Source organism: Colossoma macropomum, unplaced genomic scaffold (genome assembly GCF_904425465.1).
Source record: "Colossoma macropomum unplaced genomic scaffold, Colossoma_macropomum, whole genome shotgun sequence".
NCBI lineage: Eukaryota > Metazoa > Chordata > Actinopteri > Characiformes > Serrasalmidae > Colossoma > Colossoma macropomum.
Window position 1 is genome coordinate 28,733,816 of NW_023494788.1, and position 13,813 is coordinate 28,747,628.

General features: G+C 40.1%; 1 protein-coding gene across 6 annotated transcripts in view; it reads left to right on the forward strand.

The window, feature by feature from the left end:
- dlg3 (discs, large homolog 3 (Drosophila)) overlaps window positions 1–13,813 on the forward strand; it is a 77,781-nt gene that overhangs the window by 54,265 nt on the left and 9,703 nt on the right. For 2 of the 6 annotated variants that reach the window (XM_036569066.1, XM_036569061.1), the window contains 4 exons: window positions 5,465–5,579; window positions 10,530–10,706; window positions 11,242–11,317; window positions 12,324–12,423. In XM_036569066.1, the coding sequence (XP_036424959.1) occupies window positions 5,465–5,579; window positions 10,530–10,706; window positions 11,242–11,317; window positions 12,324–12,423 (468 nt within the window). Of the gene's footprint in view, window positions 1–5,464; window positions 5,580–10,529; window positions 10,707–11,241; window positions 11,318–12,320; window positions 12,424–12,970; window positions 13,017–13,813 lie in introns of all 6 variants that reach the window. The other 4 variants (XM_036569060.1, XM_036569062.1, XM_036569064.1 and 1 more) reach the window with 2 other exon arrangements.

Below are 13,813 nucleotides of genomic sequence, written 5' to 3' on the forward strand. Positions count from 1 at the left end.
CTGCCTTCCGCCCGACTGCTGGGACAGTCTCCAGCATCCTACCCCCTGCGACCCAGAAGGCTATGTGGCTGAGAAGATGAATGAATGGTTTTGTCACTTATGCCTGGTCCATTTTGGGACATTTCTATGTGTGTTTTTAAATTAGCAGGACGGATGTACAGTTAATGCCCCTGATTTTTCTAACTGTCTGCATAATTAAATCATTATGATGTAAATGCAGAAAGTTATTACATTGAATGGTTATGAATATGCTGCCCGAGACTTTGTTTTCTAATAACTTTGAGAAGGTTTTGGCCTTTCTTGAAATCCATTTATGGTGAAGTACATGCAAGCCGTTCTAAGGCAAAATAGCCCCCAAAGAAAGTCATTTTTAGAGTGAACACTATATTACCATTATCAACATTATATCTAAAGTCTTAGAAGATGTAGTTTTTGGGTACAAAATAAAATGACTATATTTGAGTTACAGATTTCACAACCCCCTAGTTCCTATCACCACCATTGGGAAGAACTGCGAGTCGATAAATTTGACTTTATTTACATCTTAACAATTGAATTATGCAGAAATTTTGAAAACATGGTGAAATGCGCCTTTAACGCTGCAGTAGTCAAGCCATTGCTGTAGATTCCTGTAGTGTGTCCCTTTAAGGCAGGTAGGCTACAGTGCCTCGCCTAGTTCATAAAAAACAGAAGCCTAGTTTGCAAACGAGGACATTGTTGGTGAATGCTGATTGGCTGGTTTTAGATCAGGTTAAGGAGCCTTTCTTATACTGCATTCTCGAGGGATCCCCCATGCGGGTGGAAGGATTGTGTGCAGCTCGCTGGCTGGGGGTCTGGCAGCCTGCTGGCGGCTCTTCTTAATCAAAGTGGGATTCAAAGGGGCGCTAAAGGGGAGGGAGCACCGGAAAATCCTGCCAGAGTCAAAGTGGAGGGACAGAGAAGAACTGGAAGTGTGTAAAAAAGTGGATACGAATCTGTGAATGTGTCCTCTTACCGTGCACAACTTTTGGGAGATGAATGGACTTTTATCTGCAGTCGTCCTGAAATTCGTCCGGAGTTAGCAGCAGCCCGAAAGGAAAATCCCGCGCCTTAAAGCGAGGCAACGAATGCGAGCCTGTCCGGCCGAGGTGCTCTGTTAATGGGAGGAGCATAGCAGGGAAGAGCGAAACGGCTTTTAGCCTCGTCTTTATCTGCATTTTCATCTTTGTTTCGGTCAAGAACAACAAACCTACTTAGCTGTCTTCTTGAGTACAACATGTACAGTTGGTAGCTAGTCCACTCTGCGGTTTTCAGCCGTTTTGTGTTTTCCCGATTGGGCTGAAGTAAGTTGGCTACGACAAACACGGCGAACAGAAGGGAGTTCAGCCGGGTAAGAAAACCTTTACTGCTTTCATAGAGGGCAAATAGTAGCTCAATAAACATACAGAGTCGACTGTGTGTGAGCCAAGTTATCGCCTAAGTTCGAGAAAATAAAGGCGCTTGGTGTCTCACGGCGCGGTGTTGGCCGAGTAAAATGATCCCCCAGTATCAGAGTGAGTGAGTTTTGAATGGTCTGAGCGCTCGTGTTTTTTCTGTGAAGCCGCGCATTGTTTCATGGAACTGAATTAGCTTGGTTAGCTTGTACTTGTGAAGCGGTGGCAGTTTCATTTGACAGTAAACTAAACGGTAATTACTTTCCAAAGCTTACTTTTCCCAAACTTGACTCGGTGAATTGGCTTACTTTGTTAGCCAGATGTTATTAACGCTAATTTAAGCTTTTTTAAGGTGAAGTGCAGGGGCTCAGAGTGGTGGTGCTGGGAAAAGGTCCTTTTGAGAAATTTTTGTGTGGGTTTTGGCTCACCAGTCATATCAACATAATACAAATAATTACAAAGAGTTTTAAAGCTGTTACATTATGTTTATGACTGGACATTTTGCGTTAGCTGTCAAACTAGCTCAGCATAAGCTGAAAGCAGCAGGCCACAGCCAGATACACAACAGGTGCGTGGAAACTCAGGTAGTATCAGGAAATGGACTAAAATACTAGCTCAATTAATCAAATTTGGTGTCTTATTCGACACAAACATTAGTGAAATTGTCTTTTTTTTAACATATGTTGCTCCTGCTTGGCCTCTCGCTGCAATTAATGAGTTATTTCCTTGGAGCACCTCCTGTCAGCTCACTATAGCTCATTTACTTGATACGAATAAAAAGGCAAGAAATCAATAGCAGCACTTTCATTATCAAACACCCACTAAACAGCTCACAGTGGATCTGTAATCTAATACAGTGGTAAGCAGTATGTCTGATTGAGTCTGTAGTCTGATTTCTCCTGTGTAAACTATGAGTGGAATGTGGCAGTAAGTTATCTGTTGCAGCATGCTCTCCCTCATATTCCTGATCTCTTTCAAACGCTCCCGGAATATAAATGGTCTGCTCCTCCCTCCCAGGGGCTTGGATGTCTGCACAGAAATAGAAGTGACATCTTAATTTAGGCCAGAATAGTTTATTGAATTATGTGGGACTATAGGATAAGTTTTAGCACTAATGAGAACAAGAACAAGATCCAGGATGATGATTTAGTCTTCTCAGTGTATGTGTTTAATGGGCAATCTGTTTTAAACAAGAAATTGTGGTGTCCAGCATAAGACAACCTGAACTCTGTACATTAGCTCAGGATTTTTTTTAGCTGTTTGTCAGTTCCCTTTACAGCTATTCAAGTCTTGAAAGTCACTGTACAGCAGTGCAGTGTAAGTTAGTAATTGGTGATTCATAACCAGCCTCACTGATGCTGGCAAATCATTATCTTTCGCTCTTTTTTTCAACTTTAAACTTCATTGCTGTCACCCTTTTGTCACCCTTTTGACCTAACTAGTCAGTGTGTCCCGTGCCTAGTTTCCTGTTGGACTGGCCAAAGCCGCTGGCTCAAAGAGCAGCTGGGGTAACCAGAGTTGCGATGGTGGTTCAGTAGTTGATTCCTCAGATGTCAGTCTGGGCACAGTGCCTAGTCGTTCGCTGAGGGGCCAGGGCCTGGCCATCTTACAGACATTTCTAATTGAAGCCCAATACTGAGGACTTGGTTACATCCTTTAATTCTTCCATCCTTCCTTTCATTCATTCATTTGCTCGTTGGTGGTGGGCCAATTTCATTGAATGGGCTGCCGCTGCTAGCCACTCTTTTCCTGTCATATGTGCACAGTAAGCATTAGGGGTCGACCGATAATTGGAGCTGATATTCAGCATTTTTCCAGTTACTGGCATTTTAACTGGCTTCCTTTGCTGATAAAAGTGCTTTTTATTATGTATGTGCATATCTGAGGCAACCACAATTTAAAATGTGACTTGTGTGTGTAGCTTGAACCCTGCCTGAAACATCAGATTTGCTTGGTGAGAGCGAGTTTTGTGTGGGTTGTGGTGGGTGTCTTCAGTGTGCAGACCCACCCTGCTTCTTTAGTTGTCTGAACGTGTTTGGAATACATGTGCCTGTAGCGCAGCTTCAGTGGGCCAACTACACAGACAAGCCTAACTTATAGTTGTACCTTTTAATAAATAAGTTATACACGATTTCCGGTCATTTTCATTTGTACCTCCAAAGATTCCCCCACTCTGCTTAGGCAAAACAGGCCATTTCCATTGAATCACACAGCACATTTTCAAGAGCCAATCAGAGTACATCTGATACAATCAACACGCCCAACTACTGCTTGTTATCGCGTGAATTAAGCTTTTGGTTGAACAACAAAATGACAGACACTTGTTAACATTCCCATACCCTCATCGTTGTTGCTTTTTACAGAGTAGGGACAGTTTTTACTGCATGATTGCTCAGATGCTTACTGTAATATTTTTACTGGGATTACATTTGCAGTTCTATGTATATGGTTAATGTAGGCTTTATACAGTTTTAGCCTGTATCTAGGTGTTCTTGCTTGACTAGTACTAGGTATTTGTTTCATATAAAATTTGTTTCATATAAAAATTGTAAATATATATATTTTTTTTTGTTAAAAAAATGACTGTTACTTAATGTTAGTTACTATTTTTGCAGCCTATACAGTCTGCTTACTAATAGTTGGTATTTGTTTCGGTCCTGAGAAAGTTATAAGCAAAGTGTGGAGTTGCGTATGACTTGGGGTACTGGCTTGCGTGACCAAGAGAAGGGTTCTTATCTTAACCTAACTATGTGAACATTGCATGTTGTCTCATTTCATTCACATCTTTGATACAACCATGTAGATAAAGAGACAGCCAATGCTCAGTCCTCATCATAATGAAGACAAGCAGCATGTGAACAAGTTTTTCTTGTTTGAAAGGGTGATTTTAAAATACAAACCTTGCATTTTGCTGCAGTGTTTTGCTTGTTGCGCCTTCACTTGTCATGTGATGGTTTGCGCATTTGTCATATTGAGAATCCACAGCTGAGCTGCTGTTGCTGTTAATGAGTCCCTGCGGATCAGAACAGTTGTATCTGACCAGTGGTGTAGTCCAGAGCTGCTCCCTGTGATGTGATATGTGTATCGTTACAGCCACCTCATTGTCTGCTCGGTTTACCTGAGTGTAATGTAGTCAGACTGTTTCCTTCCTACATTTTTCTAATGGTTTGAGGGTGTCTCCCTAGTTACGTTTAAGTGGTGTCGGGTTACTTTACCTTGCCGTGTCATTCTAGAGTGTTGTTAACTCCTATGTGCTGGGCAGGGCATGTACTGTAGAGCTGGCCTGTGTGTTTGCTTTGAAGTCCATTTTCAGTGTTTGCATGTGTGTTTTTGTTTTACTTAGGTTTGTATTAAGTGCTGTTTTATGTGAAATGCTCGAGGAGAGATTATTGAAACAATGTGTTCTTCGTTTGGTACAGAAAAATCAACTAAAAGGACGCCCACAATAAGTCTCCTCGCTTGTTCTTATCCACATAGGACTTCTCTCTTTCTGTTCTTCTCTTCTCTCTTGGGTTCATGTACTTGAGTGCTGTTGTTTTTCTCCCTGGCTCTCTCGTTCTCTCCCTTTCTGTGCATGTGTGTTGATTGGTTGCTAAGCTAGTGACTGCAGCCAGACCACACTGCCGCAGAGGTGTAGCCTACATGTTTAATCAAGAGCCTCTTGTACAGTCATGCGTCATGCTTCAGTACTGCTCTAGAAATGAATTTGTCTTGTTCTCTCAATGAGAAATGATTACATTCAGACATTTTTTGGAGGTCTTCATCCCATTAAACTGAATTGTGCATGTTCTACTTAATTAATATACATAATTAATTACCTGGCAGGAGATATTAGAGCATATCTCATGTAGATACATGATTAATATCCATCTGTTCCTGAAGTCATTAATCAGTCTGCAGAAAGCTGCTGTGTTTCACGTTAAGCCCTGTGCAACATAGACTTCAGACACTGGACATTATTTCCATTCTGTACTCTTGTTTATTAAGTCTGTGATATGATGAGCTTTGGGAAAATGCAGTTTTGTTATCGACTTTACATTTTGTGTTTGCAGAGTACAGCCGTTTTGAGTCTAAAATCCACGACTTGAGGGAGCAGATGATGAACAGCAGCATGAGCTCTGGATCAGGCTCCCTGCGCACCAGTGAAAAGCGCTCCCTCTATGTCAGGTAACCTACGTGCACATCAAACTAACTCTTCTGCATATAGTTAAAGGTGAATGCTTGAAGAAAATCAGCACATGTTTATCTTGAACTATTTCCTGCAGTTGAATCACTGAAGAGTCTTTTATGAGATTGAGTCTTTCATTTATTTAACCTTTGTACTTTGACCTAACTGATACAGTGTTTGTGTCAGGTATACATCTCACACATCAGATGTTAGTGCTCAAGGCATTTGCTGTCTTTCTGTTTCACATGAGTCTTTTCTCAAGGCCATGTAAAAGACTAGACTATAATTTGCTCTTTCAGCATGGGTCGCCTTGAGTCAGAGTTAACGGATTAAAGCATGCTTTATTACTGAGAAATGAACATGGACCAATGGAAATTAATCAAGTGTATCAAAATAATCTTTAAAGTGGCTGTGTTGCTCTTTAATGCTTGCAAGAAGCGACCTATGCTTCATTAGCTGGCAGTGCAGCGTCTGCATTTTGTCTGTAAATCTTTTGGATTTCATTTCTTCCTTTCTGTTCAGTAGTAAAAAAAATAGAAAAGTGTAAGAATGTAGGTTTTAAATTGTTTTGCATCTACACAGATTGACTTTTACTCAAACAAATCCATTATTTCTTCCCTTTAATCCACTGGTCTATTGTTTTGGTTAGAAATCAGACAGGAGCAGACAGGGCATGATTCAAACAGAATTGGGTTGATGGTGAGTTTGAGTATGTCTGCGCAAGGCACAGACTGAATCATACAGAAGAAGCCTACTCAAAACTTGTCGAAACATTTCGTGCCAGTGTTCAGTAATGTGTTTATTCATTTCAATCACACTGCCTTTTCAATTTAGCAGCTTTTTATCCTACGGTAGCCAACTTGATTACATTAATGACAGCAAACACTGACTCTGGAGTTCAACATTCGCCCACTTATTTGTGCAGCCAGCTTTAGCAAGTGGATTGTTGTCCATTAGCAGAGTTTGCTGGGAGAACATGTACAAAAAAAACAAAACGAAGAAGCACTTTAAAAAGGGTTTAAAAATGCCATATTTTCCAACCTGTTAGCTAGGTCTCCACCTATTGCATGACGCTCCTAAGCTGGGAAGGTGAAGGCTAGTATGTGCTTCCCCTTCAAGACACATGAGACAGTTAATGCCGTGAATAGAATACAGTTACATTTCATACTATAAAATGCTTGAGAGCGTGAATAGTTTCTGTAGTTCTATTTAACACAATCCATGACCTTCTTAAGTGATAATCATGAATGTAAAAAAAAAAAAATTAACACCTCTACACAGCTCTTGGATTTGGAAAAAACTGATGTGATTAGCCTACTTTGGATGGTTGATTAGCCAAGTTGATTGAAATGGCAAGTGGAGAGAGCAAGCTTGAGCTAGAACAAGTCAAAATCATCCTGATTTCATCTCCTGTTTGGGAACACTTTTGTTACTCAGTTGAGTACAGTAATGATTAGCAAAGAGTGATAGATTAAACAGTGACACTGTGCCAACATTACTCATTAATGCAAGTTTCAAATACCTGTGCCAGTACCTCAGATATGTTAACTCATTTGTAAAGACATCACCCAGATGTGTCAGTTAGCCAGCTTCTAATTCTAATTTTCCCTTCCACCTTAAATGGAGCAGCAGTAACATGTAGCTGCTGCTCCATTTAAGGTGGAATGGAATAAGAAGTTGGCGAATAGGAAGCCAACTTAAGCCTCATGGAGAAAACACGAGTCTCGGCAGCTACTTCTCCCCTACAGGGTTCAAGCAGCTGTGAAGTGTTGATTCGAGCGAAACAAATAGCTTAATCGACAAAGATGTTTATAGCTTCCGATTTGTACCTCTGCTCAATTAGCTGTGATTAAGCCATGTTAAAAAAATCCCCTCACACTCATTTCAGCCAGAATACTTTACATATAAACACAAGAACAGATTGTAAATGAACTTGTACTGATCAGTTTGTTTAATATTGAGATGTAGCCTTACAGTTAACATTCTGTCTAAATTTGCCCTGTTGTATAGAATCAATGTAGACCTGTCAGACACCCAAGATTGTCAGCACCACTATGTGCAAAATTTTCTGATCAGAACAGATTTTAAGGTGCATAAAATTCAGAAGAGTTGTGATTATATGGAAGATAAATATTATATAAATAATCATTTTGTATGCAATTTAATTTAATATGGTCAAAAATTATAATAGTTTTAGTTAAGCTGTGCTTCACTGACTGATATAACTGCCAGCTGCTGACTGTGAATTGTCTGATACGATTGTTATCTCCCAATTATGAGAGGTGGAGTTACTCAGAGTTTTTAGCAGTTTTGGTTTCTGTTAATTGTCTCTTTCTTTAATTATTTTTATTTTGTTTTTGTAAAAGGTTTTTGGTGTTCTAACGTCCTCATGCGGAAACGTTAAACCATGATTGTGTTTTATGTTCAAATTCATTACTATTGTTTAACATGAGAGCAAGTGATGACTAATAGTTTAGCTGTTTTCATAAAGACTGGCATATGACCATGAAACCCTGAAAGTTTTCTTGTTTTCAAAGGTGCTTCGTTATTACAATGTAAAACACAAGCTGCAAAATATTACACACCGATACTGATAAATCTGTGGGACCTCAGTATCAGCTGAAACTATTCTCCAGCCAGTGTGTCGGTCAGGCCTTGCTTTATACCACAAGAGTAAATATGCTCTTTTTGAGCTTTCTGAAGGCCCCTTCTGACCTGTTGGTGTTTTAGTCATGAGAATAAGGAAAGATAGGAGGTTTAGCTTAGTCATGAACATTAAGCTACTGATAGTGGAGTATCACAGAAATTCATGTTGTAGTTTGAACTGCCTAAAACAAAGCACTAATGCAGCACTTCAACTCCCAATGCATGATGTGCTTCTTGGGCTGTGCCTAAAATGGCATTTGTTCTTGCGTGTTTGTGAGTAAGCTGAGAGCTATGGTTGAAATGCTGTCTTATGATTGACATGGTGGAAGTGCTACATGTGAGTTTCAGTCCTCAAAAGCAGTTTTTTCACATTCCTGAGCATTAGGAATTGACATGGTTACACAATTAACCATTCGAAGTAATTGCATGTTTAGTACGAATTAACTGACAGTTAAATCTGAATAAAATGTAAACACTTATTACTGTCTTTTTATCTTAAAATTTGTGTTGCAAAAGAGATTTTTGCCTGATCCATGTGCAAGTTACAGGACATTACAGTTTATACAGTGGAAAGGAAGGCTTGTTTAGCATGTATCTCTTGTTTCTGGTTCCATTGGACACTGTTTGGAACAGTTGATATAATAATAAATTGATGAATAATTGATAGAATAACAAGCAGCAGTCACTAACAAAGCAATTCAGGTTGAAAAGGAAAAAAAAATGAATTTGAAGCACTTGCTTATAAATATGTAAAGCATTTATGTTGCTGCTGCCACTGTGTTAGTGCTTATTGTAGTAATAATTGCTTCATATTTATATTTGTTTCCTCCAGTGAAAAGCAATGTTTTTCGATTGATCAATGCCTCAGATATCATAGAGGGAAAAAAGTGAACTGAAAGGGGCTGTAGGGGTCCACCTCCATCTAAAGGATGGCCATAATTGTTCCAAAATCCTGAACTTAACCTGCAGCTTAAGCATGAAGCATAAGTTGCCATGATGATGTAGCTCAGTGAAAAGTGATTCAACCAGGGTTAGATTAAAGTAAGCCTAAACTGGTCCTGTTTTGTGAGACAGACCCCAGATATTTGTTGTGTGTGTGTGTGTGTGTGTATGTGTGTGTGTGTGGTGTCTTTTTTTGAAGAGCTATGTGTGCAGTAGTTTACCCATTAACTGTTCAACTGGACTGACAAGTCAGAATGAACAGTGCTTTATGTGATGGTAGTTTTCAAACTGTGAGTCGCAACCTATTCGTGGGTCGCAGTGAAGCAAGGAAGCTGCATCAATGCAGATATATACATTTTTTTCTTCTTTATAAGCAGAGCTAAATAAAGTACATCTTAGACCTGAAGTGGTAACCATGTTGCTTCTGCTTTGCACAGCACTGCTGATGCTTGCAAAACGCTCCTGTGTTATCAGCGTGGCTTTTTACTGGCTGTGCAGTTATCGAATGTCATTTGAACAACAACTGTAGGGATGTGCGGTTGCCACACTCACAGCTTTGAGTCTGTTCTTAACAGCAACTACCTGCCATTAGAAAAATTCACAAAATACACTAAATACAACCCTTTACGCTGCCATGCCACATCTAAAACAAGCTTGCTTTAGCCTATTGAATCAGTGGTGATCAAAGTACAACACTGGCTGTCTTTTTAAACTAGCTGGATGAAAGCAAATTTAAATGAGACAATGTCCAACTAAATATTAATTAAATTTGTGTATGTGGTTAGACTTGAATGGATTACCTCTAAATACAGAACAAAAATCTTATTGTTTTACTATTTTTAGAACCTACAATCCTACCATTGTAGACCTATGCATGCTTCATTCTTAGCGCTTCTTTGGTGTGTGCGTCTTGTTTCACTTTAAAGAATATTTGGTGGGTAACTGGGTAAACTCTACCTCTACATGTGGGTTCTGCCATGAAAGAAGGTTAAGTACCCCTGCCGTATGACATTACTGTCCATTTAGTCAGCAATTCATATTACACAGCATGTCCTGAGAGAGTAGGTTGTAGAAGAAGAGGAAAACCAGTGGAGCAGGTCCTCCTTTCTTTTACCTTCTACCTGTCTGACAGGGTGACAGAGGTTTTGCACTGGATACAATGCATGACTGTGTCTTTTGGTCTAAATATCACCTACCACCTGAAAAAATTCGCCGATCACAAGGAAACTGATGTGCAATGTGGTGTATTTCTTCATTCCTCCCTCCTGATCAGTTGATTTATAGGAAATAGAAATAGCTTTAGCGTTGTACTTGAATGCTAAAATACTGTGCCTGTTGTTTATTTGTTTTTATATGTACAGAGCTCTATTTGACTATGACCGTACCAGAGACAGCTGCCTGCCCAGCCAGGGCCTGAGCTTCTCTTATGGTGACATCCTGCATGTCATCAATGCCTCGGATGACGAGTGGTGGCAGGCACGGCTGGTCACGCCCCACGGAGAGAGTGAGCAAATTGGAGTCATTCCCAGCAAGAAAAGGTATTGGACTATCGATCACTCATGATGGGACACAGCTCAACACAAAACTAAGAAGCAAAGATTCCATTAAAGGGGCACTAACAAACACCTGACCTCTTACTTCCAAGTTCACAGCTGAATTTCTTATTTATGATTCATCTTTCACAGCCACTGACTCCATGGAATATGTACCCCTGTGTACACAACATACGTGTACACACAGTAAACACAAAACCAAGCCTTTCCCAAAATGCTCCAGAAACAAGTGGAAAAAATAGCAGCAGTTGCTGCTTATTAGCTTGTTGCCATTTATGTTTATTATCTGAAAAGAAATTTTGATATAAAAATCAAATACCTTTTAATAGAGCAACAAGTTTCATACTATTTTTCTAAAATAAAATTTTCTGAAATGTTCAAATGTGTAATGCAGGTATTGTAGGCACGTAAACTGTCATTGTCTGACTGCTAATAAAAGTAACTGAGAAACAGCATGAATTTTTGTTGAAAAGATCACTAGATTATTTGTTTGTTTATTTACTTACTTGCTGCTCTATAGGGTGGAAAAGAAAGAGCGAGCCCGGTTAAAAACAGTCAAGTTCCATGCTAGGACAGGCATGATTGAGTCCAACAGGGTGAGTGTGGTTGAATAGCATCTCCCTCCCCAACCCCTTTCCCTCCTGCCATCCAGCAGGGGCCATGTGGTAGTTGACCCACTTCCCCCCTGAGTGTGGGGATAGGAGCCTTCTCCCTCTTGTGAGAGAATAGGAGGCTCCTATTACAGAGACCTCTCATTTCTCGCTGGGTGTGTGGAGATCTCAGATCTACAGACACACAAAGGTAGTCATTCATAGACTTAGTCATGTAGTGTAGTGCCATCATCATACCTCAGTGATGGTGAGAGGTCTGAACATTTCTTGTTGTGCCTTACAGGATTTGTGTTGTCCTTACGTGCTTTGCCTCTTTGGGAATTGCACAGTACATCCAGTATATAAGGATTACTACTACCACTCCCCTCTTTTTTGTTGCATTCACAGTTCAAGTAACAGTGATGTAACAGACATTTATAATTAGGGGTGAAACAATACTCAGTCCTCATATCAAGTCGATTCACAATACTGGGTTCAAGATTCCGTATTCTCGTAATATTTTGAACAAAATTCAAATGAACAAAAATGGTGAGTATAATCATGTAGCTACACAACTTGCTAACAACACTAGAGCTGGCAGGCAGTAGGAGTGCTGGAGTGAGGTGTTGATTGGTGTTGATCATCTTCAAACTTAGGGGTTCAAAGAATGTGGTTGCATTAGATTGCATAATTAACAGAATGTCCAGTCTCCGCAATGCACATAGTCTCAGTTTTACTTTGCGATATGACAATGTCATAATGTATTGTTATACCCCTATTTATTATCAGAGTAAATCATGTTTCTTTTTCACTCTTTACAATTACACTATTTGAATATTTTTCACTTGTTGGTATTCATTGTCCCTGTTATATGTTATTTCCGTCAAATGTTGTATTTTGCATGGTTGTATTTTGTGTGATTGTGCTGTCCGCCACATTGAAATCCATTCTGTTCTGTTCTGTTTGTTTCATCTTTCATTTCCACTCCCTTCATCTGGTCATCTCCCAGCAGCCAGTCAAAGTAAAGCGCAAAAAAAGCTTCAACCTTTCACGCAAGTTCCCCTTTTACAAGAGCAAGGAGAATATTGTGCAGGAGTTGGTGGAATCTGAACGTGAGTATAAGCATGTGAGTGGGGGGTAAGGGCTTTAACGCTGTCCTTCATGCTTCATCCTCCTCTCACTGTCACTCACTCCAGGGACGGTGTGTGGTTGGCTCTTGATGCCTCTCGTCATCCCTTTAAGCCCCCCCGTAGAGACAACATAGACAGTCAGAGTACTCTCTGGCCTCTCTGTGTTCTTAGGGGGACCTCAGGTGTCTGCTGCTCACTGGCGTAGAGACACACTAATACTCAAATGCTGTGCTTAACTTAGTCCTAGGTATTTGCCGGTAAAAACTGTGCTATTAAGCGTTTCACTTTAGTGCCTAAAGCCATGGCTTGCACGGTTATTCTTTTGACTCCATTTTTGTTAGCCCTGTTAATTTAACTTTTGCATTACAATGTGTAGAAAGAACAAAGCACAGCTGGTTTGTGTTAGTCTCCCTCGATACCCAGAGAGCACTGCACCTCTTCTCTCAACTTCTCACTAACATCTTTTCTTCTTCCTGTCTGCTCTCTTCTTCTCTTCTTTGTTTCTGCTCTCACCTGTCGGGACACTCAGGACTTCCCAGGGTTAAGCGATGACTTTTATGGATCAAAGAGTTTGAGTAAGTGTGTGGTTATACTTGTCAAGCAGCTGCCCCTTGAGCTCAGAATTAGCTAACTGACTGGCAATAGCTGTGCCACACACACAAATGTCTTTCTCCCTTTTTTGCTCTCTTCTATACCTCCATCCTCAATGATTATCAGACAGACTTGGCTGCTGTTGGTGTTTACAAACTCCCAGCACAGCCTGCAGTCATTGTTTCCAGTGGGGACCTATTGTTTCATTCATTGTATCGATGCATAGATTAGAATTACAGCTGATTCAACTGTATTGATCCTCTTAAAGCATCATTTAATTCATGACTGGTGCAGCAAAAGGCATTCAGCCAAGATATGCTTTGAATGGTTTTATGCAGCAAAACATCTTTGTTTTTGTTGAAAACCTGCCATGTAGTTTATTCTGAAAGTCACCTAGCCACCCCTAGACTTCCACCCAAGTCTGTTACATTGTTACATATGTCTGTTACATATAGTATTCTTGGCTAGGCTAGCAAGAACAATTTTCTACACTCCACATGTCAAGTGTTAATTGTCCAGATGCCAAGTGTTAATTGCTAAAGATAAAGATTAGATCTGTGAAGTACTTTGAGGCCATTTCTTAGAGTGAAACATTTACATTTACTACATTAAGCAAAACAAAATTGCCCTTGATTAGCATCACATACCTCTGAATTGTCATTGTTAAACCATCTATTCCCACCAATAGGGATGCAGTGCGTGTGCCATTTGATTCCTGTTAGGAACTAAATACCAGAGTGTTTACTTTGGCCTGTATGGCAGTATCAGTATCTGGTTTAGC